The 24,382-nt window shown below is 37.2% G+C and overlaps 2 protein-coding genes across 3 annotated transcripts; both read left to right on the top strand.

The window, feature by feature from the left end:
- Window positions 1-280: 280 nt before the first annotated feature.
- On the top strand, window positions 281-17,364 carry mpv17 (mitochondrial inner membrane protein MPV17). Of its 2 annotated transcripts, none has more exons than XM_088089215.1 (8): window positions 281-375; window positions 1,192-1,272; window positions 6,512-6,627; window positions 7,398-7,490; window positions 9,674-9,769; window positions 15,530-15,562; window positions 15,976-16,028; window positions 16,292-17,364. In XM_088089215.1, exons 2-8 carry the CDS (start codon window positions 1,200-1,202, stop codon window positions 16,359-16,361), a joined length of 534 nt encoding a protein of 177 aa, XP_087945341.1. In that variant the 5' UTR covers window positions 281-375; window positions 1,192-1,199; the 3' UTR covers window positions 16,362-17,364. The 2 variants fall into 2 exon arrangements, with proteins under 2 accessions (XP_087945341.1, XP_042359412.1); XM_042503478.2 differs by having other exon boundaries at window positions 344-472.
- Window positions 17,365-19,991: 2,627 nt separating this feature from the next.
- ucn1 (urocortin 1) lies at window positions 19,992-23,746 on the top strand. Its single transcript, XM_042504058.2, has 2 exons — window positions 19,992-20,340; window positions 20,896-23,746. The coding sequence occupies exons 1-2, from the start codon at window positions 20,230-20,232 to the stop codon at window positions 21,340-21,342; spliced, it is 558 nt and encodes a 185-aa protein (XP_042359992.2). The 5' UTR covers window positions 19,992-20,229; the 3' UTR covers window positions 21,343-23,746.
- The last annotated feature ends 636 nt before the right edge of the window (window positions 23,747-24,382 follow it).

Genomic DNA, 24,382 nt, shown 5'->3' with positions numbered 1-24,382 from the left:
TATACTAACATACAACAATAACATACTGGAAATATGTTAACTGTATTAAAAATATAAATATTTCAGGAAAAAAAACCCAACTTCACCAGGCTAAAGTAGCATGTTCTCTATATTCTTTATTTGTATCTTAATAAAGAAACCAAGAAACAAATACATTTATATCCTCATAGCATCTTTGCTAAAACAACAGATTTATGGTTGCCTAAGACTTTTGCACAATACTATAAATATTGAAACTGCACCAATGCAAAGCACTTCTGTTCCCCCATAACTCTGCCTTTTACTTTGCTAATTGCAGATGTCAAAATTTCGGACCGGATGCGGAGACGTGAAGGCATCACCAGCAGCTCACTCAGCAGCCGGGCGCATTGACAGGCATGGACACACTTTATTTACATTGATTAACAATATTCAAAGTATTTAAAGACGTTAACGTTTGGATACACGCGGCGATACTTTTGCTCGTGAGGAGGTAGCTAAGCAGTTGTCTTGTGCAGTTAAAAGATAAACGCTGAATTTTAACGCTAGAAGTTACTTTGATTCACAACTCGTTAATGTTACAGACTTTAAGCTGTTAGCTATAAACAACCTGCTCTGACGCCGATAATTAAGACGCGGCGCTAAACTTGCTGTGACGTTAGCTTAGCCAAAATGTGACCGACCGTCACGCCGAACTGCACTCAAAAACTTAACAATTTAAAGTTTTCTCGGCTGTTTATAAATCTACGTGTGTTTCAAAACTAGATTTTTATTGTTAACTAAATCATTTGAAGCCACTCGTTAATTCGGCGTCGACAGAATTCACAGAGGACGGCGTATTTTAGTTAAAACACAGCTTGATGCTGTAATGTCGTTATGTCAATTTGCTAACAGATCATGTGGGTAAATTAAAATGTTTAAGTAAGTATCAATCATTCCATGCCGAAATGGTCAGAAGGGTGAACTGTAAAAAATATGAATTTAATTTTTGAGTAATTATTTGCTTAGGTAAACAGTAGCTATCTCCAACGCTCCCTTAAAGAAACAGAATAGCTACTTAAACTAACAAGCCATAATTGACAGTGTAACGGCGCTTATTTGCTGGCTTGATTTGAATCACATTGCCTGTCGGTGGGCGGGGTGATTTATTCTTTATTTTTTTATTTTTTTGCAATGTCCCTTTTTGTAATTTATTCTTTGTTTTTTTCCTAGAAGGGAGAATGGCAGGCCTTTGGAGATCCTACCAAGCACTGATGACCAAACGCCCCTGGACGGTGCAGATAGTAACTGCTGGTAGGACTCAGTCTGTTTTACACACTGCACACATTTAACAACTGCAGCTGCACAAAAGTTGCAAATGTCATTTCCAAAACATAGCACACAAATGAAGTTAGTAATAAATAGGCAGTTAGGAGGTACAATAATGTTCTTTGTAATACTTAAACTCACTCTTTGGTTAAAGTTAAGTGATGATTTAAGTTGGGGGCTTAAAAAGTTCAACTGCCTGTCACATTTCATGACCTTTGCTCCCGTGAACAGTGCAGCTCAGCCTGCGAATCAACAAAAAAGAGAGACCTTTGAGCCTAGTAACTGTGCAAAGTGGCTATTTGCAAAATTACCATTTTAAAAATACACATAGCACTAAGTAAATACATTTGAATTGTTTAGATTGTTCATCAAACAAAAAAAGCAATTATGACACACCTATTTCAGTGATGGTAACTTTGTGGACAAATTTGCCATGCGTATTATGTTCTTACTAAAAAAAAAAAAAAAAAAAAAAATTGAAAAGATGCTTAATGTCGATATAAAATAATACAAAGAAATAGACAAAATTAACAACAACAGAAACAATAAAAGCAATCAAACCACAGATAAAAGGAAATAGAATAGTAAATTAAAAAGATAAAATAGGTACAAAGAAATAAAAATACGACATCACATTAAAGTAAGTCCATAAACAATATTGAAAGTGTGTTTGCACTTGTAGAAGCTTGAAGAACAACTACAACAGCCCAAAATTGTTAGATGGTGAAGGAAGTCTATTGTGCAGACAGTTTCCCAAACAGCCTGTGGAGAACGCTTCCAGAACATAAACCTATAACCTTTGACCCCTCATGTCCAAAAATGCAAAGAAGTTCCTGAAGTTGCTTCCTCTGAAACTTGCTGATCCACAGAGCAACATGCTCAGGATCTGTGACTCTGACCATATCTCCTATGACTGAAAATATAACTCATCAATCTGTCCAAAATATTTGAGCAAATTTTAAATGTCCATGTTTTCAAAAAAGTGTAGCAATGTAATGCTGCAGTATTCCAGTGTAACACAATTTTACACCACTAGATGGAGACAATGCTCACCATTTGTCTGATAAGATGATCCTACATTAGCCTCAGAGCGGGGGAAACTGCTGTGTTAAAGCAGAAAAGGAGACACAATAACTATCAGCAAGATACTCTGACTAATAATAACATAATAATAATAATCTAACTTATTACAGAGCTGTACTTGTACGTCTTTTTGCGACTTTATACTTCGACACCACTATATCTCAGAGCCAAATATTGTACTTTTGACTCAGCTACATTTATTTGATGCTTATAATTCAATTTTACTAAAAAAAAACATGTAATGTGACGTGTCTAATGTGCCGAGTAGTACACAAAGTTTATTAAAAATTTGGCTCCACAATGACGAATAATAATAATAATAATAATATAACATTGTGAAAAAGTCACTCTGCTTAATGAGTGCTTTAACCTATGATCCTATTAGTGCAGATAATAATAATTAATTTAACATTTTGAATTTGGGACTTCTTTTGCTATGAGGTATTTTTAGACTGTACTATTTCTAATTTCACTGAAGTAAAGGACTTGATAACTTCTTCCACCAGCGATTATTAGTCTTTCTTATTATAATAGTTAATTAAAATTTCCTAAAGAATTTCTGCAGGATTTTGATTAGTTGAGCTGGTTTATGGTTTGTTTATTTGTTTGTTTTTTGTGGGTAAAAATGGTTTTTGTTGGCTTGTGATAATTACCACTCTTTGAAACATTTTGGTGGTTTTCCCATCAAAAATGTAGCTGTATTTCAATGATTCGTCCACTCCTCTTGTCAGATCAGTGCAGACCTCTCATTGAGGTTGACTGAGGTCAAACTAGATGCTCAGTGACTCAGACAACCGACAAAGCCAAAAGACGTTTAACTTTATTACAAGTTATTGTGAGTAGTTTTAATACAAACTGAAGTGCTGATGATGCTGAGTGAAACCGTCTAAGTGCTTTACTGTCCATCAGGGAGTCTTGAGTCAAAGTGACAACGTATTTATTGCTCTCAGGGTGTGCAATTGACATTTTTGGTGAGTGCGTGTCCACCTTGTCACCCTAACTACCCTTTAATAGTTCTCCCGTGACATTTTAAGGAAAGATTGTCTCTTGTTCAGCTGGGGCCGTGCTATGACACAGTGCTGTCAGTTGTGGGCTACAGTGAGGTGATGTTAGTGGGGTTTCTCCACCTGCTGAATGAGGTTTTTTTTAATGGACAGAAGATCCTCACTGCAACGTAAATGGTTTGATTTATTTTTAAGAAATCGCAGAATGCCTGCACTTTACTTTAGCTGTCTGATTTGAATATTAAGTTTTAAATAATAGGATTTAAGTAAAGTATTGGCGGGCTCTTCAGGATTGAGAATTGTGAGAAAATAGGATAAAAATTTAATATCAAAATGTCTTAATAGATACCGATATTTGGGCTGAAATTGTGGGATGAATATTGGTATATTACTCTCTAAAGAATATTTACACAATGAGATTTTTGATAAATCGCCAACAGTAATGTGGGTGTAATGACTGAGTGGGTAAGAACAAACAAATTAACAAATTGTAATTCGCTTCACGATATCTCAGGTTGTCCGTCCCAATTTTGTGAACGAGATATCTCATGAACGCCTCAAAGGATTTTCTTCTAGATTTTGGTGGCCAAAGGTCAAGGTCACTGTGATCTGGTACTTAAAATTTCTTGTGAGCGACATATTTCAAGAACATCTCGAGGGAATATTTTTGGATTTGGCACAAACGTTCACAGGGATGAACTGATTCGAATTTGGTGGTCAAGGGTCACTGCGACCTTGCATCCTTGCATCCGTCTCATTCCTGTGACTGCGATATCTCAAGACGGTTTTTTAGGAATTTCTTTAAATTTGGCACAAATGTCCACTTGGACTCAATGATGAACTGATTAGAATTTGATGGTCAAATGGTTTTAGCCATAACTCAAGAACTCATATGCTAATTTGGACAAAATTTCACACAAATGTCTAACAGGATAAAATGAAAAGGTGATGACATTTTATCACCAGAAGGTCAGATTTACTGTGACATCCTAATGTTCTGCAAAAACATTTTTCTGGCCGTTGTATAATGTCATATCTCCATGACTGAAGGGGAGACATTTGGTCAGATACTGGATTGGTGACACTAATCTTGGGCGCGGACCTCAAAACTGTGCTGATTGTATCGATTCTTTGTGCCGCCGGGTATGAAGATGTGTAAAACATTCATGTCTGAGAATCTGTAGCTTCTTTGCAGCATATTTGAAGCATTGTCAACTGTCACGGCTACAGATGAGTCTGGACAGACATTGACGTAAACTGTAACTGTAGCTTGACTGGTTCGTGAGTGCGTACAACCGCCAGGTGGTAATTTCAGTTTTCATACATTTTATTTGAGCATTTGAATAATTTCACAACATGCTAATCTAAATGCAAAAATCAGTCCCTTTAATCTTTTTTCAGTGTCCAGTGTGTGTTTGTTGATGCGGTTCATGTCTTCTTGAATGTGAGAGTTTTCGCAGCTATCAGGTTTATTGTTAGATCGTAAACTGGGTCTTCTGTCAATCCTCCTTCCATTATCGTCAACCTTTGAGAGTTCACAGGCTTAGCAGTTCAGTCAGTTCAATTCAGGGGGAGGAAAATCCTGATACCCACACTACAGCACAAAATATCACCCTGAAAGGGGTTAAATCGACAGCTGCGATTTTGTTTAATGCACTTTTAGTTCCACTAATCAATAAGGATCAAATGACTACATGTATGAAAGGTGTCGTTTGTATTGACAAGCCCACAGAGAATTATCATGAGCTGTGCGCTATTTTCTCCTATATCAGCACATAAAATGGTCTTTAAATGTGCTAACAGTGTCAGGAAAGCACTAATACGCACACTGAAATAATTTCGCTAAGCTTCATGCTGAAAATCTGTTTTTGAAAAGCTTGCTTGAGTGTCTGTGTCACTGTAAATGAGGAAACAAGACAAGTATCAGCAAAACAAACCCACGCTGCGCCTGCGTTTGGCAGACTGTTGCTAACTTTGATCGATTGTGGACAAAATGTACTGTGAGTTTTTCAAATCATAGTAATCAAAGAGGGTTTTAACAATTTAAATTTGGAAACGTTATTACAAAGCGTCAGGAATTTGAGGCTGTTCTGTATATAGTTTTCTTATAATCAATCATTATAGTAACTTCTAATCAAATCACATTCATTTCAGCTTTACAGTAACAACTTCTGGTGAGGTCCCACCCATTTCTGGACCGAACTCCACCCTTTCCCCGTTTGAACTCTGCCCATTTTTAATACCGATACAGATAATTTAGCTACATATATAACTGAGGTGAACAGTTTTTTTTTAGTTTAACCGTTTTTATTGAATTTTCATTTCGCAGCATATTTGTATGCAGCATACAATGGCAATGAATGTGTTTCTGAACACAGATCTACTATACAAATGAGTATAAATGTGAGAATAACCTGCTTTTTGGTGTACATTTTTTACTTGTCTGCTTGCATTTATGGCCTGAATACAGAATAAAAAATTCTCTTGCAGTTGCAGTGGAAATACATAAATTAATGTCCTGTATATGGATATATACATACACGTGGTCTTGTTTTAGTTTCCCTATGTGACTTTTTTATGCACTTCCATAAACTTTGCACATTTACCTATTTTAAATTTATCATGAATTTATTCTTTTATTGGCTTTCTTCCTGTTTTATATAGAATAGAATAGAATAGAATAGAATATTCCTTTATTGATCCCCCATTGGGGGAAATTTCAAATATGAGATTATCTCCTTTATTAGCGTTTTATCTGCTTATGTTTTTTTTACTCTTAAATCTGCTAATATGAGCTGTATTCTCTTCTTTACATTTCACTTATTGATTCATGAAATAGTATTTTCGTACTTGCACCCCCATCTGTTCATGTACGCAGTGCTGTTACACAATATTTATGCACTAACGTTCTTAATTTTTGGTGAAGTCATTGGGGGGCTACATGGGTTTTTGGATATTCTATTTTTATTCTTGAAGTTTCGGAAGCTTAAGCTTGAAGTTCTATTTCAATAAAGGTTATTGTTATTATTGTCATGATTGTTCTGATTATTATTATGATTTACAACATCCACAGGACAAAAATCACCTTTATGACTACCATGTGCAGCCACAGTATCTGTCTGTTGTTTGTCCTCCAGGGTCTTTAGTGGGTGTAGGTGATGTCGTCTCCCAACAGCTGATTGAGAGAAGAGGATTGGCTCATCACAATGTGCAGAGGACGGCCAAGATGATGAGCATTGGTTTCTTCTTTGTGGTAAGAAGTGTCCTCTTGACTCCCATTGTATGTCAAAAAAAAAGTGTGGCATGTTTTGTGATGATTGGATTGATTTTATATGAGCATAAACAAAACACAGGTAACACACTTGTCCAAATTTCCCCCAAAAAATAGTATGATAGTAGAAGGTAGTATGTGCTTCTTATGGCATCTCTTTGGTTATTCATGTCAAATGAGAAAACATGTAAAGCAAAATTAGGACATCCATGGACAAAGTTACATGCGGCAGCATCAAAAATCATATTTGTAGATCTATAAGTCACTATTCTTGACGTGCATAATGTACCTACATGCTTATCCGTACTGCACGGTGCTTCTTTGTGCCTTTGTATGTTGTGAATTCACTCGTTTAAGTCCTTTGACAGCTGCACAATTCATTTTGACATCACAACAGCGTAAGCAAAGTTTATTTATATTTCCATAATCGTCTTATGCTGAGCTGCCTCTTTGTTTTAAATTATAGAGAAAATAGCTCTTCAACCACACACAAGAGTCATGTTACACCAAGACATGTTTGCTCATTCATCTGGCAAGTCTCAGCTGTCTCATAACTCATACATCATGTATCACTTTTCCTCACATGAATAATATATCAAGTTTAGTGGCTTAAATTAAGTCATTTAAGGTGAGAAGCAGTGGACAGAAAGTTGCAGAGGTTTCTTCAGTGTGATGTGTGGTGAAAAACAATATATTTAAAAAAAAAAGATCCCCCATTAATCATAATTTCTTTTGTTTGTTTTACAACAAAGGGTCCAGTAATTGGCAGTTGGTACAAAGTTTTGGACCGGCTAGTGGTTGGAGGAACTAAAAGTGCAGCCATGAAGAAAATGCTGGTGGACCAGGTGAGAAAAGTATTCCTCTCTTCTTCTACTACCACCTGTTGTTGCTGACAAACCAAATTAACTAAAGTGTTTTCAGTAAATAAAGAAACAAAGTGGAAACAAGCTCATCGATAAATGATACATATATTCTACTGTGTGTGAGTGTTTTTCTGCGTTTCTCTTGGGCTCAGCTCATTAATTGTGGCCAACAGGGTGGATGATACAATTTCCTCATATTTGGCTGACAGACGGTCGTGCTGATGGGAGGAAACTCAGATTATGTCAAGAGTTTGGGACAAAGCAGACAGTACAGTTTGGTCACTGTCTTATTTTGTTTGCGCGTCCTCTGATTCCTCCTCCCTCTCTATACAGCTGCTGAGCTGCAAGCATGAAGGACCAACCAGAGTCTAACCGGTCTTTCTTAAATTCATTCATTGCCGTTATTTTTTAAACTATATTTTTAATGGCATACATAATTTAAGTGAGATTAAAATAAAGTTTTGACAATATACTGTATATGATCATTTTTTTACAAATACAGGGCACAATAAATCCAGTATTTGATGGTAGGGTACAGCTGCCATATCAGTTTACATTACCCCTAAATTATCTGTTTCTATATCTAGAAATGAGGCATTACATCAGAGGCCATACAGAGTGATTTTATCTTCACTAAGGGAATTATTGATTAATCATTTAACCTATCTAACAATAGTCGTTATCCAAAACCCATGTTTGCAAAGCGCATTAGAAAAGGATTTTCTAGGATTTTCAAGGAAGATTTGGGCGCCCATTAGCCCACCTGGTAGAGCGGGCGCCCCATGCACAGAGGCTGCGTCCCTGCCGTAGCTGCCCTGGGTTCAGTTTCACTCGTGGACCTTTGCTACATGTCATCCCCTCTCTCTCCCCCTTTCAGGCTAGTATAACTGTCCTATCAAATAAAGGGAAAAATTCCCAAAAAACATTCTTTAAAAAAAGAAAGGCAAAAGCAACATTATTCTGTAAGAGAATCGAGACTGAGATCAGATAACAAGAATAAAACGAGGTAACAGAAGTAATAAAATAACTGGAATACATATGAATACAAAGAATGAACAAAAACAATACACAGACAACAACAAGAATCTCACACGCACACACACACACACACACACACATATACATATATATATAGAGAGAGAGATTTGCTGACATTTACTCACAAAGCTCACTACTATTGAGTAAACACAATTCGGTAAAAGTGTTAATGTTGTATGCATATACAGTAAATATTAAAATGCAGTGTATTTTTTAGAAAATGTCAAAGCCAAAGCAGAGGCCACTGCACGCTCTTCACTCTGCCTATGGTGTTTGATTAAATCAAACCGCAGCATAACAAATGCACTTTAAACTAAAACCACCACAGAACAAGACTTCAGAGCTTTCAGCGCCTCCTCTCCACTGAAATATTTACCGAGGTAAAGAGTCCACTCCTCCGCTCCAATAGTTATGTGGTCACACTGTACGGTGCTCCGTTTGCCTCCGTAACAACTGAAGTGCCATTGAAAGATTTGATGCAGCTGTGGCGTCTATCTGCGTCAGACTTACCATTAAGTAAAATGCAGAAAATTCACTGCAGAGTAAATATGGGATTTGTTTCCTTTATTCTGCTTCAGTTCACACATCAGATCTTTCCTTAAGCCAATATTAGAGCCTTTATATTCTGGCAGATGGAGCTTTAAAAAGGTTCCTTTTCTTTGATCTGATCCTCCAAAGACGTTTTTTGTTGCATTTGGTTTGTTAAGATGCCAACAGAAGTCTGAGTTGATGTTACCTCTGACACTGATATAAACAGGGGCTTAAACAAATCAGCTGACCCTGATTTTTTCCCTTACCTGACAGTTTTTAGAGAAAAAAATAACTTAAATGGCTTTATTGTATGTTGTAAATGCAGTGTACCTCTACTTTTGAATAGTGAGTCCTTCTTGTTAATGTGCTCAAGCGAATAGTTTTAACAATTTAGATTTTCTTACGTTCACCCAATGAATGATCATTTTCTTTATCTTAAATCTGTTCAGATTAGCCTCATTTATTCCCTGAGTGTCTGCAATACTTAATAGTCAATATGTGTGGAATTTGGTTTTACAGTACATAGTCGGTTTAATTATGATTTAGAGTCTGTAGTTTGAACACAGAGGTTTTACTGTGTCTCTGTGTCTTTGCAGTTGTGTTTCGCTCCATGTTTCCTGGGAGCCTTTCTCGGTATCTCTGGTGTTCTGAACGGACTGACGGTGGAAGACAACATCGCCAAGCTTAAGAGGGTGAGTTTGTGCGTTATTTCTATGCCACTTTAAAGTGGCATGCAGTGATGCAGTGATGCAGTGATGCTGTGGCATGCAGCAGTTAGGTTGACTGGACACTCAGTCAAATACAGTTGTATTTTCCTGCCTTCCACCAGGTTTCAGTCCTTCGAAACCAGGAAATAAGCATTTTTGTTGTTATCTTCCCATCACTATTTGTGTGTTGAGTGGTTTAATAAGTATGCTGGGTCATGTTGGTTAGTTGTTGGCTACTTCTTTTCTTTTCTAACCTGAAAAGCCTTAGACTGTGGGTCAAAACGATCTCTGGGTTAAAGTTCATTGACCTGATCTTTCCTCCTCTGACCTTCCACCTGAACGCTGCATTAAAGGTGAGGAGTGTTATACTCTTCCAGATTGATTGGGTTTGATGTGGGTTTGGGCAGTAAATATCATTATTTTGAGATTTTACATTACATTGTAAAATCTCAAAATAAATGGTAAAGTCTACTTTTAAAAACTTTTTTTTTTAAACCAAATCCCTCTTCTTAAACTTCTTAAACTTGATGTAAATTAAGGCAGTAGAATCACACACACAGAGTGAGCAAAAAACAAAAGTTTCAAGAAAACTCACCAACAAATACCGCGTGTTTCCCAGTTCTACTGACTTTTTCACTGGACCACACCGTTTTATGTGACAACAAACGTTTGGGCAGAATTGTCCTTAACCTCGAGTAAAAATGTTTGTTTATGTTCTTTCTCTTCAGATTTCATTATTGTAAAATTGGTCTTTCATGTCAACCCAGAAGGCTTTTTAAAAAAAAAAGTCTTTAGAAGTGTTAGATCTAACTCACCTTGTCCTTAAACTGATCAATAACCGTTAAGTGAAGTTAGCTGAGTGATGCCAACAGTTAGCCCTGTTACCGTGTGTGTTTGGCCGGGCAGACTTTCTGTCGCAGCCACGGAGCTCACAATCCTGCAGCAGTAGTTACATCCCGCACATGAGGAGATGCCACCAAAACATTTAAAAGTAAGACTTCACTACACGCCACCTCATTCACATGATACGTATGAGTGAATGAAGAACTCGACTGGTATCACTTTACGGTTGCTTATAATGTTACTAATATCATGACTTTTTGGATCGATACCGAAACCTGCTGAAAATAAATCACTGTTTAAATACAAGTATTCTAAACTTTAATTAACAACAATAAACTCTGATCACCTCAGTGGTTTCAGCTGCAGTACGTGCAAATTACATAATTAAAAACAAATTTCTGGACTCTTTTTGTTCTGATTGGACTTGATTTTTTATTTTATATTTATTCCTCAGACTTGGCTGGCTAAAGAACAGCATTTAATTAGTATGAATAAAGCCCAAGTAAATAAAAGTACACAGAGAGGAAGTTTGGTTTTTTATCGTAGCTACAGCATTTGACCTCCATTATTATTAGAAACTATTTCCTGTGATGGAGGAAGCGGTGAGAGAGAGGGGGGGGGCTGTGGAAATAGCTGGAGTGACTCATACCTTCATATATTTGTATGTGTGTGTGTGTGTGTGTGTGTGTATTTGTATGCCAGGTCAGAGCTAACTGTCATTTTGTGCCAGCTGCTCAAACGTCCGTCGTGGCCTTGCTTACCCAACGTGCCGCTGGTCACCGTCAATTATTTACAAAAGGAGGCGCGTTGGACCCGAAAGGCCGACCTGGTAAATGTCAGAAAGGACAGAAAATAAATGACAAATGTGCTCATTACAACGAAGCCGCCTGGCACGGAGTAAATGTGAGATGAAAATTAATCGAGCCACTCGCCTAACAAGCCGCTGTGATTGTTAAAGTCGAACAGGTCCAATCAAGACCGTGTTGATTACCTTTTAATTTCCTGATCTCTGTCTTCTGTTTTCACCTGCGACAGAACAAAATCCTTCACTGGCTGTTATCTATACCTCATACTAACTCTAATCAAGTTCTCTCTGTGTGTGTGTGTGTGTGTGTGTGTGTGTGTGTGTGTGTGTGTGTGTGTGTGTGTGTGTGTCACATGCATTTACTCTGCTAAACTGATTATATTTAGCGTATTTAACCCTTTGAAACCTGAGCAAAATGGTTGTGTTTCTTTCAAAACCATGGGAAGAAGGCAAAGAGCAACATATGGTCTCAAAAAAATTTGCGAGAAATAGTAAAAAGTTAGCAGAGTCCAGACTGATTCGCAGAGCGAAACATGATGTTGAGCTCACGTCATCAGGCTGGTCTCACCAGACTACTGGAAGATATGGACAAAATCACATATCGCGATATTTTTGACTAAATACCAAGTAGCAATGCCAATAGTAATAACACAAGTAGCACTAAAAGCAAAGTGCAGCAGATGGGAATACCATCAGTTCTCCAGGTATTTACCTAGAAAACAAAGTATTGGACAAATTACAGGTTTGACCTGATGACGGGGATAATAAAAAGTCATCAAACCATCACTATTACTCTACGGCCGACTGCAGCTCCTCTATTTTTGTAATGTTCATCAACAGCACATATAGCATTGCAAATATGAAGTATATGTAATATGCATACATCTTTGGGTATACTTTTTTTGTCAGTTTTCCATGGAGAGATCCAATCAGAGCTGAAATTATAAGTCATTTAATCGAGCAAAAAATCACAGGTAACTATTAGGATGGTGTCTAAAATATGATCCTCTGACTGCTTTGTCATATTTGATTCTAAGCGAATACTTTAATTTTTGATGTTGGATGGACACATTTGGTAACATTTTATTATCAAACTGTAATGGGAATTCAGTTCCACAGATATAAAGTTTGGGGATGAGAAATTATGTTGGCATTTCTCTCTGTTATTGACATTTAATAGATTTACTGAGTAATTAATTAATCAAGAAAAGAAACGGTTGATAATTGATAATGACATTACCTGTTAGTTTGCCCTGGAAAACGTTACACCTTCAAAATTTGGTTGGAGAAAATCAAAGGAAATTAAACTATTGAAATAAATTGCAGATTGTGGTGAAACTGCTGCGAGAAAAAAAAACAAAAAAACGAAATGATGAACACTGTGAGAAAACATTTAACTTCCTCTTTTAAGGTTCTACAATTAGTTTGACATCCGTTGTCGCATCTTATGTGTTATTCCCTGTTCATTTTAGACACTAAAGTGCATTTTTTTATTATACTAACTAAGAACAGATTCAAGCCAGCTTAGAACCTCTGAAAGGGCTGACAACAGGTCTCGAGTTCTTGAGTGTGTGTGTGTGTGTGTGTGTGGGGGGGGGGGTTGACGTGTCTCTGACGCAGCGATCAGCGGAGGTAATTTCACCTCAGGTGGCAAAGTACCTTGTTTGGCCATAATTAGAAAACAGTTTCACCCTGAAAGAAAAAAAACAACCAGAAAAAAAGATTGTGACTGGAACATTGGCTTGTTGTTTTTATATGTCGAGACATAAGAGGTGACCTTTAAGTAGATGACATTGAAGATTTGTGTGTAGTGATATCGTGTGTGTGTGTGTGTGTGTGTGTGTGTGTGTGTGTGTGTGTGTGTGTGTGTGTGTGTGTGTGTGTGTGTGTAAACACACAGCTTTCATATTTTCTGTGGAGTTTAAAATTCTTCATCTACCACCCTATGTTTCATCATTCATTCAAAAAAACATCTAAATATAAGAACCTCTATAAGTTAAAGGAATTACATAATATTTTAACTTGTTTTAGTACATTTTTATGTAAAAAAAAAATGGGAGGTCATAGCATATCTCTCTATATTGTTAGGATCAGTGGATGGAAACTAAGTGCATTTACTCAGGTACTGTTTCTCAGTGTAGTTTTTCTCTACTTGTACTTGAGTATTTCCATTTTCTGCTTCATTATACTACCACTCCATTACAATTAAGAGGCAAACTTTAGACTCCACTACATTTATTTGATAGGCCTGGCTTCAGTTACCACGAAGATTCTGATTATTAATACAAAATATAATAATAAAATAAAGGGTAAAGATAAGACATTATGATCCCTTGGTAAGATTCATAAGCTTTCTGCCAGTATATGTAATAATAAAATTAAATTTAGCATAACCTGAACTTTTACGTGTTGTACTTTATTACATTTTGTTCTTTTATTTTATTTATTATTTTTTACATTTGATTTTAGATTAGATTGTATCCCTTTAAAAATTTAACAGCAGACAGCCTCTCCATTTACACACAAAATACATCTGTATAATAAATGAAAATAAATGAAGAGCTTTCACTTTTCGTGTTTCTACCTACGCTGTAGTAAATCTAACTTTAAAATATCGTAGTATTTTTTACCGCTTGATTAGTCGCATATGTGTTTTTTCTGTTCTACGTCTTTACAGTTAGCATGAACAAGATGTAGATAGTTTTAAAAAAAAACCTGTTTAAGGGTATACATCCAAAATAAGGTGATGTGTATGATCACCAGCTAAAAGGGGGAGGTGCCCTGGTAGCCACTATGAAAGTCTTGCCTCAGTGTTATATGAAGGTTAAATAACTGCCAAAAAAGCACCAGAGCATCAGTGACTGAGAACCACGTTCTCTGTATACATGTTTTACTGTTTGGCGATGACAATTTCGGAGCTCTTTCTGTTTAGAAAAAGGGAACCTACTCTTTAACAAAAAGGTCTTTCTCCATGACGTTGCACCCTGTTGCCGCTGTCTTGCTCAATACTGGACTGATTTCAAAAGCTTTTGTCTCCATGAGTCAATTAGACAATAAAAACATGGAAAAATAGGGTCCAGGTTGAAGAGTACTGAAGTTACCCTTTAATTGTTTAAGCTATTGTTTTCTGGCTATGTTGACAGCTAATGCAGTCTCTTTTTTTCCAGTTCTTACTTTAAAATGCACAAATGTATCCTTGGCATGAATGGCCATCATTAAAGGGAAAATAAAGATTAATGACACCTCAGACTCACTCGAACATACTGTATCTGCAGGGGGTTGATAGAGATGTCGATCATTACCAGTTACTCAAAAATTACTTGGAACATCTGCTGATGATCTTCATTTTTGGACGTAAAACTTCCATCCTGCATTGTTTTGGAATGAAACTCCCCACCAACTGGAGTTTCAACACATCACCATTTCTCACCTCGTCCCCCACCGGCAGTTTCAACTGTTCAGAGATGGAAAGTGTTGGAGGGCTAAACCTGATACCTGAGCAGGAGGCCGGAAGTTTAAAAAGTTTCTTTACAAATGGTAAATTCAAAACAAACTTGGCTATCAGCAACCTCTGGCCAACAATGTCTGTATGTTTTAGTAAAAGGTCTAAAATGAGAGCCAGAGGGAGGGTGCGTACCTACTTTATCCCACTAGATATTGAAATGTTCCCAAATGAACCCTTAACTTTCAAATTTGGATTTCTTCCAGCTTTAACTTATTTTCAATCCTCAGATGTGAACCAAGAGCTTTAGCTTTCAAGTAGCATGGTAGCACTGCACTGTACAGTGTCTACAATTTACATACATGTTCAGTTTTAGAGACAGTGCGCAGTGTTTTATTTTTTATTGTCATTGCAATGTCAAGTTGCAAAATAAATACCATGAAAGACTGAGATATTGTACTTTGAATATAGTATCACCATATTAAATTACAGTGGTCAGAATTGAGAGACTGCCATGGATAGATAGATAGATAGATAGATAGATAGATAGATAGATAGATAGATAGATAGATAGATAGATAGATTAAAGAGACTCATTGATTTAAGAGACTCATTATGATGCTTGTTTAATAACTCTTTTGAACTTTGTTCATAGGACTATACAGACGCCCTGATCTCGAATTACTACGTAAGTTTTTCTTGTATGGTTACCATTGTACTGACTTGTGTTTGTAAAGTATCTCTTGTTTTGTTAACCCTTTGAAACATAAGCAAATTGGTTTGATTTCTTTCAGAAACAGTGGAAGAAGTTACAAGTTGCTATTATTATTATTGTTAATATAGTTTTCTGGACATTTCCCTTATTTTTTATTATTGTTATTTACCTTTTCACCTTTTCCTAATTTCTTGCAATTCATGGGAAATTTCTTGACAAGTTAACTTGTATCCTTTTTAGCAATGTTTCAAACCAATTTGAGTAGCAGAATAAAACAGATGGAGTTCCAGGACTACTGATTGATATACATTTTCTCTTGAACTCATATTGAGCATCCTATGAGTAAACTAGTCCCCTGAGTGTTATCTTCTTTTTTTTAATTTCAGCTATGGCCTCCAGTCCAGATAGCCAATTTCTACTTCATTCCTCTACACCACAGGTAAGAGATTATGGTTGTATTAACATTCAAACAATCAGCTGCATTGATTACATGTGAAGTTTGTGTGAGATGCAAAGAAAAATGATCTAAATTGGGTATCTGGATAGAAAATTTGTTTTGTCTTGTATACCTGAGCAACGCAGTTTTCCTGAACCGTGTTTCAACTGAAAATCTCCTTTTGATTATTGTTGTGTTTATAAACTTTGTATTTCTCTGTGGAATTGCATCCAAATTAAACATATAAAATTTCCTCCTGCTTGCAGGTTGGCTGTCGTCCAGATTGTTGCTGTTGCTTGGAACTCCTACCTGACCTGGAAGGCCAATAAGATGTGAAAGATGATCACAAGTCTGGCCTGTCCTGTTGTCGTTGATGATGACTGTTTTACACTTTGTAGTGTGTGTGTGTGTGTGTGTGTGTGTGTGAGTGAGAGAGAGACCTATCTGGTTTAACTTAGTTTGTCTGATATTTCCAATGTGTAAAACTGTGACTGACTCACTTATAAAGGTCGGGAGAAAGTACTTGTCTACTCTGAATGACAAATTCACACTTGAAAGTCAAACTTGAATTTGCATAAATGTCTGTGAAAGTTTGTTATTTATGGAAATGGGATTTGGCAGTGGGGCCGGGGTGTAGCCACACATACGCACACACACATACACACTCATACATTAACGCCCGCTGTTTAGAAAGGAAACTTTTCTAATACTTTTAATGTACTGTTAATTAAATGAAATGATGGTTTTAAATGATCATTTGTTACAGGTTAATAACATCGTGTTTTGTCTCGTAAAGAAAGAGATTTTTCCTCTCAAATTCACATTTTTCATTTCATTAGTGATTTTTAGTATGTTTCACAATTAATAATAATGAATTGTCCTGTGCATGTTTGTTGACTATTTGTTTCGTTGCCTCATCTAGTTGAGTGACTGATTTCCTACGTTTCCAACACAACAACAATCCTCAGGAAAAGGACATGCAGCCTGTTCCTAGATTTTTGTCATAAATGTCCAGAAAGTGAGAAAACAGAAGTATTCTGTGCAAAAGTAGCAATGCATTATAGTCTTTTGAGGCTTCTGTGGGTAACGCAACTTGCATCAATTGTCAGGTTGAGAAAAAAAAGTCTCTCATTTTCAATGCTTATCAATGACATTGAATTATTTTCTGTTTAACTGGATTGTACTAAACAACAATAGACAAAAGACCAAAAATCACTGCGTAAGTGTAAATTCTTTCTGCACTGTTCAGTGAACACGGGGTCTTTGTACTCAGATGTGCACATTTTTATAACAAAGGCTGTCTCTGGCATATAAGCTAATAAAGTTTTACATGACGTGATGTCAGGCAGTGGTATGTTTGACCTCACTAACTTTTGTGTCCATCGGCTGGGTGGAGTTAGTTTGGAGGGAGATGTGGAGGCTGCTGAGCTGGACTGTCAACCAGATTAATTGCACACTTTTTTGACACACAAACACTCTTGGGTTATATCTGGTGAAAAAAAAAGCAGAAAACATCTGATGAATCCATTGAAAATCCGCCAAATAGCCTCATCCCACCCCAAGGGATGTGAGCCCTCTCCTCAGAAAGCTGGAATCCACTTTTGATTCAGCACCAACGCTCGCTGTGTTTTTAAATTCAAACTGACGTAATGAAATTAAGTTACAGTACACAGTGTTGTTAGCATCTGTACATGAGGCATGATGGAGCTAAGATTCTGTTTAAAAGGGTCAGGTGTATATCATTCCAGCAGGAGACTGAATATACACCAGTAATGACACTAATATCTTTTTGGTGAGACATTTCTGTTAGCTTTTTATTTGTGTTGATGTACAAATTGTATGATTTGCATATACCAATATGCACAGAGTCATAAATTATCATATAATTAGTATTTACTATGGCTTTATCGCTCAGAAGTTTAGAATCAAAGGATGTGGACTGATTTAGTGAATTTATTGCCTTTTAAAATAAGCAAATCATCCCACAACTGTCACTATAATTGGGTTTAAACACACTGCATGAAAATAGGCTACATTGTGTGTGACCTGGAGGATATTACATGCCTGGGATGTTTCATGTCTGTGTAAAAATGAGAAAAAGTTTTGATTCTGATTATAAAATTCACTAATAGTTTTCTCAATTAGAGAATATACAGTGTGGCTTTTGCAATTTTACTTATATTATTTCCTCCCATAAATAGCAGAGAGAGTGCACATTAAAAAAAAAAATCTGTCAGTAAACAACTACACGTCTCTTTCTGGGTTATTTGTTTTATTTTGATTAATTTTAGCTAAAATGTATGTTAACACTCCAACAAACTCTGGTCTAATCAACATGGGAAACATAACTTATAACTGTGCGCTACTTGTCCAACAGCTTAAGCTGCAGAAAGTTCAGCACCATGGACAGCTCCTTCAGTCATGCATTATACATTTAGTGGCATTTTTCATCTTTTTGATCACAGCAGTCTTACAAAAGGTTATCTGATTGGATGGTTGCATGGAAATGATAAGATCTAACTGTGAAGGACTAGCTGTGAACAAATAGTGTGGAATTAGCTAATACTGATATAGGGAGGGGAAAAAAAGCACACTGATCTATTATGTTTCCTCTTGTTGCACAGTTTGGCTTAACAGGCTCTATTCCACTATGTTTAATCCTTAAAGGGACAGTTTACACCAAAATCAAAAATGCATATTTTTCCTCTTACCTGTAGTGCTTTTTATCAAATGAGATTGGTGTGAGTTGCAAAGTGTTTGAGATGTCGGCCATAGAGAAGTCTGCAGTAGGGATGACCTGATTACTGAAGGTCATCAACAGATGTGAGCAGTTTCATGTTGGAACTGCTTACGTCTGTTGATGACCTTCAGTTTCTGCGAAACAACACAGACCAACTGTATCATGGGTAGAAGGATCTGTTAGCTCACCTAGTGGCCCTGAGTTAGCTCAGCTGAGGAGGACACTTTTAATGTTTACATTTCGTGCTGTCACAAGCACGAGCCTCTTATCCAAGAGTATGAACACTTGGACGGTGATGCCATTGGCAGGTGTTGTTCTGTTCAGTGAATATAGTTCCTACATGGAACTGCTCATGACAAGGGTTTGGCTTATCTTGAAAAACCAGCTTATGATTTTTGGAAGGAAACGTTGCTGTTGAGATTGTCAAGTGTGTTTTTTGGCGCTTTGAGCACCACAAGCCGAGTGCCATATAGTTCCATTATATTAGAAAGAAAGCAGACTCCTCTATGGCCGATATGTCAACACTTTACGACTCACAACAAAACTATCTAAATAGATAAAAAGCACTACAGGTAAGAGAAAAAATATGTGATTTGGATTTTGGGGAGAGCTGTCCTTTTATTTGGACATGTTAATCATACCTAATTATTTTGTTTTTAAGCCATATGTTGACTGTAAGCAAGAGAAGTGGTTATCAAATGTCCTCATGCCACAGTTTTATCACCTTGAGCTGAAGGGTTCCAAACTCTGAATTATACAAGAGGAAATTCAATTCAGTTCAATTCAAATCTAAAATACCTTAATAGTCCTTAAATAGTGATTTGATGCAAGTTTGCAAATACAAATCACTCAAACAATTCATTCCCATTAATGAAACAATCAAAAAATAATAATGTAAGTAAAATTTGTTTCTATGGCACTTTCCACAGACATAGTTTAGGGCAATATATAATGTAAAAGAATAAAAACACAGATGATGGAATGACTACTTAAGCCACATACATAGTTATAGGTGCAAAATGGTTTGCAAGCATAAACATAATATAAAGAAAACCCAGAGCTACTGCATACAAGTTACCCAAATGTTCATGTGTCTTCAGCCAGCTTTTAAAGGAAGTCAGTGTACGAAAATAATTTAACAGCAATGAGGTATAGTAAGTTAAGAAGAAAAAACATTTTATTGATGGTCTTCAAGCTTAAAGAACTTTTGAAACTTTCTCAAGAAATCCCCAACTTCAGCCGCCCACCTCCTCAAGGCCCCCTGCATCCCCTTCTGTGTCCTCTGGCACCCCTGGGAGGTCTCTCATAGATAGGAAATCAACCTGTAAAACATGCACCATTTATTTCCTGTCGATCACAGCATCCCCAGATGTCCCTCGAGACTATACTGCCTTGTCGTCTCGCTAGTTGTCCAGTTTCCAAAGCGGTTTGTGTGCTTGCATTGACGTCAAAGGAGCAGGCTGGATGTATAAAACCCTCCGTCCTCTCCAGTCGCCGCTCACAGGGACTTTCCAGACTCAGCTCCGACCTGAGATCCCACCACGAAGTTCAGCTGCAGCATCTGGAGAGAAGAAAGTGAGTACTGCAGCTCTCATTTATCCTTTTAAGTGTTAAGTTTTGTTGAATTGGATCTATTTGTGCAAGTGAGAACATGGCAGGTGGCAACAAGCAGTGCAGGCAGATCATCTTTTTATTCTTAGTCTTATTATGTGCATTCTGTTGAACTCAGAATAAACAGGTGACACATTTTGGTTATTATTGTGCTTTTTTAGTCAAGTTTAATCTTCCAGAAAGTTTTGAAGATCGCTTCTTTTTCTTGCATGAGAGTACCTGTGTGATTGACATAGAATGTACAAGATAACATCATATATCTAGTTTAAGCTCATCATTAGCCAGGGCCTAGATCACCCTTAATACAGATATATTTTAATTCATGACTTATGTCTCACAGGCATCCTTCTCGTAACAAAGGGTTGATTTTATTTGCAGTCATCCATGCATAAAAAACAGTAAATGTGCAGCAATATATTTGTCTGGAAAACTGCAGAAGTGCGCAATAAAAATTGCGTTTTCTGTGAGTTTGATTGCTCGATTATCCTGATGATTCAATAAATAACTTTTCTTTTGCAGGACATGAAGCCAGTCCCCCTGCTCCTGCTCCTCTCCTCGGTCCTCCTCTCATCTCACCTCCGCCCCACCGCCGGCAGACCGCGCATCCTACCCGGCTGGCTGGATGGCAGCGGCCGCCTCCAGACGCAGCAGCAACTGGACGAAGTGCTCCTCAGAGCCGCGGCCGCCGCCGGAGACAGCACCGCGTCAGACCTACTGGGCGACAACATCCTGAGGTTTCTCCAGAAAAGAAACCTGGACCCTGTGCACCTGCTCCCACCAGAGGAGGAGAGCGAGGAGGAGGCGGTGAGGAGGGCGGCGCAGCTGTTGAAACGGAGCGAAGAGTCGCCGCTGTCCATCGACCTCACCTTCCACCTGCTGAGGAATATGATCCAGATGGCCAAGATGGAGAGCCAGAGGGAGCAGGCTCAGCTCAACCGCAAAGTCCTCGACGAGGTCGGGAAGTAAAGCTCTATTTTTGAAAATGCCTCATTAAAACAGCAAACGCGCTGTCTAAGTATTCAAGACCTCTGACATTAGTTATTGTTTGTGCGCCTGCCTTCCTCTCCATATCATTTTACGCACAGATGGTGCCAATTTACGCATCACAACATCCGCGGTAAAATGTAAAATTTTAAGCATTATTTAAAGACTCTGATGGAAAATATGGAGAGAGACTTTTACGACCCCTCACCCCTTCATCATCCCCTGGCTTCACTCCCACCCGCACCCTCCTCACACACATCCCTCTCCACACTGGACTTTTGGAAAGGAACCCTGGATTTCACACTTTTGACACATTTGATCCGGAAAAGATCATTTGATCAAATGCATTGGCTCCTGAAGTAAAAATGGCACCACACTAAAATAAATAGATCCAGTGAGCTAAATATTCAGATTTTTTTTCTTCTTTGCCAAATTACTTAATCAGTTCTCTCTTTCTTTTCAGCCAATTGGTGGTCTGCTTTTGTGGAACATCTGAATGATGGTTATGATATTGTCCTACTTTACATGCTAATTGTTCACCCCTACAAATACATAAGTTTCATGTCAGGTGCATTATGGGTGTTTGGCTTGTACCCAAGACACAACTGAATTTTAGCAAACTTTCTAAAGTATTAGAAATGAGTCAGTCTTTAGATGTGATCATTTTCTGTGACTAATCCAGGCAGTTTAAAAAAATAATGGTAAACTCTGACTTTCAGTTTATAATCACAGTAAGGTGAACAAACTAAAATAAAAAATAAATTAACCTAAGATTTTTCCATTATAAAGTCCATCTTTTAGGATGATTCTTCAAATGGACTTAATGATTTAAGTCAAGCTAAAAAGATTATCAGCTATTATTTTGCTGCCATGAGTTCATGTAAACCCCAGTTTTGTGCACTATACTAAAGAGGTAATTAAAGAACCAAAAAGGTATTTTTTTAAGAATTAGGTGGTATTTGATGGATTTGACAAAATGATTTGAGCCACAACAAGCCCATAATGAACCCATGTAATGAAAAAAAAAAAAAAACTACCATAGATCTACAGGAGTTTAAAACATGGTGCAGAAAGAAAAACACTTTGTGGATTTCCTTTGACTTATTATTCTAAATCCACTCAAATTGATCAAACTTTTTGTAATGGCAGGTTTGAGAATGTATCCAATTAAGATAAGACAAAACAAACTTTATGTTGATTTGTTTTCCATCTGCCTTCTGTCAGTTCTCACCTTCCTGTCATCCTCTTTTCTGTCCCTTTAGTAGGAGCACTATCACCTGTACTGTATCACCTGTAGCATGTTAACCCACAAAAAAAGTTGAAAAAAAGCTTTATGTCTGACACCAATCACATTGTTTTAGCAAAAGAAGAAAAAGCTTTTTTTGCCATTTATATTTTGTAATAAAAAAGTTTGAAGTAAAAATCTTATGATTCTGTTGTTGTGCAGGTTTTAAATGTGTACTCAATGGTTGTAAAATACAACTTTTTCTGACTGCTGTATGCTTTCAAGTGTCATCCAATATTTGAATATTTGTGGTACGATTCTTTCCAAAGGGAATACTAGAACTCGAATACCAGATTTGTGTCCCACTTGTGACCGGGTTAAAGGACTGTAACAGTGGTCATCTGTCAATTGCAGTTTTTGGTTCATCTAACAACACTTTCGGAGCTAATTTTCAACACCTACTTCCCAGATTTTGATTAAATTTACTTGAGATGTTCATGTTGCCCAAAAGCTGATTCCCAGTGATGATGTTTAACCTCTTGACCTTTCTAGAGCCTCCATGAGGTCAAAATTATCACTTGACCAACACTTTGGTTGATGACAAAGTATCTCAAAAACAAGTAACTTAAAATTTAATGATATCTTATTTGAAACCTAATGTTTTTTAATTGATCGTACACTGTTCCTGTAGCACCACGAGGCAAAATATTCTCAAACACTCCTAAACGAGTGCCTTTGTTTGTCTTTTTATGTCTGAGTGTATTCATGCTCCCAAGGAGTTTAACCCTAGTGATATCCAAGTCTTTTTGAACATTTTCTGCCATTATAGGTCGAGTGCAGCGACAGATAGAAAATGAATGGAGACAGAGACAGGATGATGTGTAACAAATGTCCCCAGTTGGACTCGAGCTGTTGACATTGCATTGGCCAATCCCTGAATTACCAAAACGCCCCAACCCTTTCCATCTGAACGACGCAAACTTGATGTTTTCATTCAGGTACTATTGACAGTTTAAAAACAATGCAAGGAGGCAATGTTTGTTGTTTTCCATGCAAAAAGCATAGTAGTCACACACATACAAAAAACATTTAAGGCAGCTGGTGGACCCAGTAAAGATTAAAACATGAAGAAAGGTCCGCACTCTGTGATGCCCTTAAATGCAATTTATTGGCATTTCCGCATGGGATGTTTCTAGTCAATGCTCTTCCTGGAAATGTTGCTTGTAGAGGTGCTAATAAATTGCACTTAAGGGAGCAATAGTGTGTGGACCTTTCTTCATGTTTTCTTCTTATTTTTTGTGGTTTCACATGACCTGAAACTAAACTTAACCAACAAACTCAGACAAGTGGGCGGATGTTTCTTTAACCATTGAGTTGTCTCCTGTTAAATGAAACACTTAAAGTGGCTTCTTAGGCTTCTTACGTCAATGCAAATTTAGTATACGATTCACTTTTTTTTGCAGAACTGTTAAGTTTGAAGGCTCAGCTATGATGGAAGTTGTTTTTTTGCAAGTTGAAACAGATAGAAGAGAAAGAGAAGAAACAAACAGAAGTCAAAATGGCCTCTGTGCCCTTTTTTTCACTGACTCAGTCAAAACCGTGGGTGTGTTGGTGATTCTTCTGCCTTATCACCCTCTGTGTGTGTGTGTGTGTGTGTGTGTGTGTGTGTGTGTGTTGTTCTATCTCCCTCGTTGTACTTTACAAATGCAGTTACATATCACTTTGTAGATGCAAAGCGATGACAAACATGTCATCATAATTTAACTATTAATCTGCAGAAACTCTGACTTCAAAAGA

The sequence above is a fragment of the Plectropomus leopardus genome, chromosome 16 (assembly GCF_026936395.1).
Source record: "Plectropomus leopardus strain MGB_pleo_1.0 chromosome 16, ASM2693639v1, whole genome shotgun sequence".
Lineage (NCBI taxonomy): Eukaryota > Metazoa > Chordata > Actinopteri > Perciformes > Serranidae > Plectropomus > Plectropomus leopardus.
Note: the sequence above shows the minus strand (reverse complement) of the source record. Positions and strands in the feature narration are given on the sequence as shown.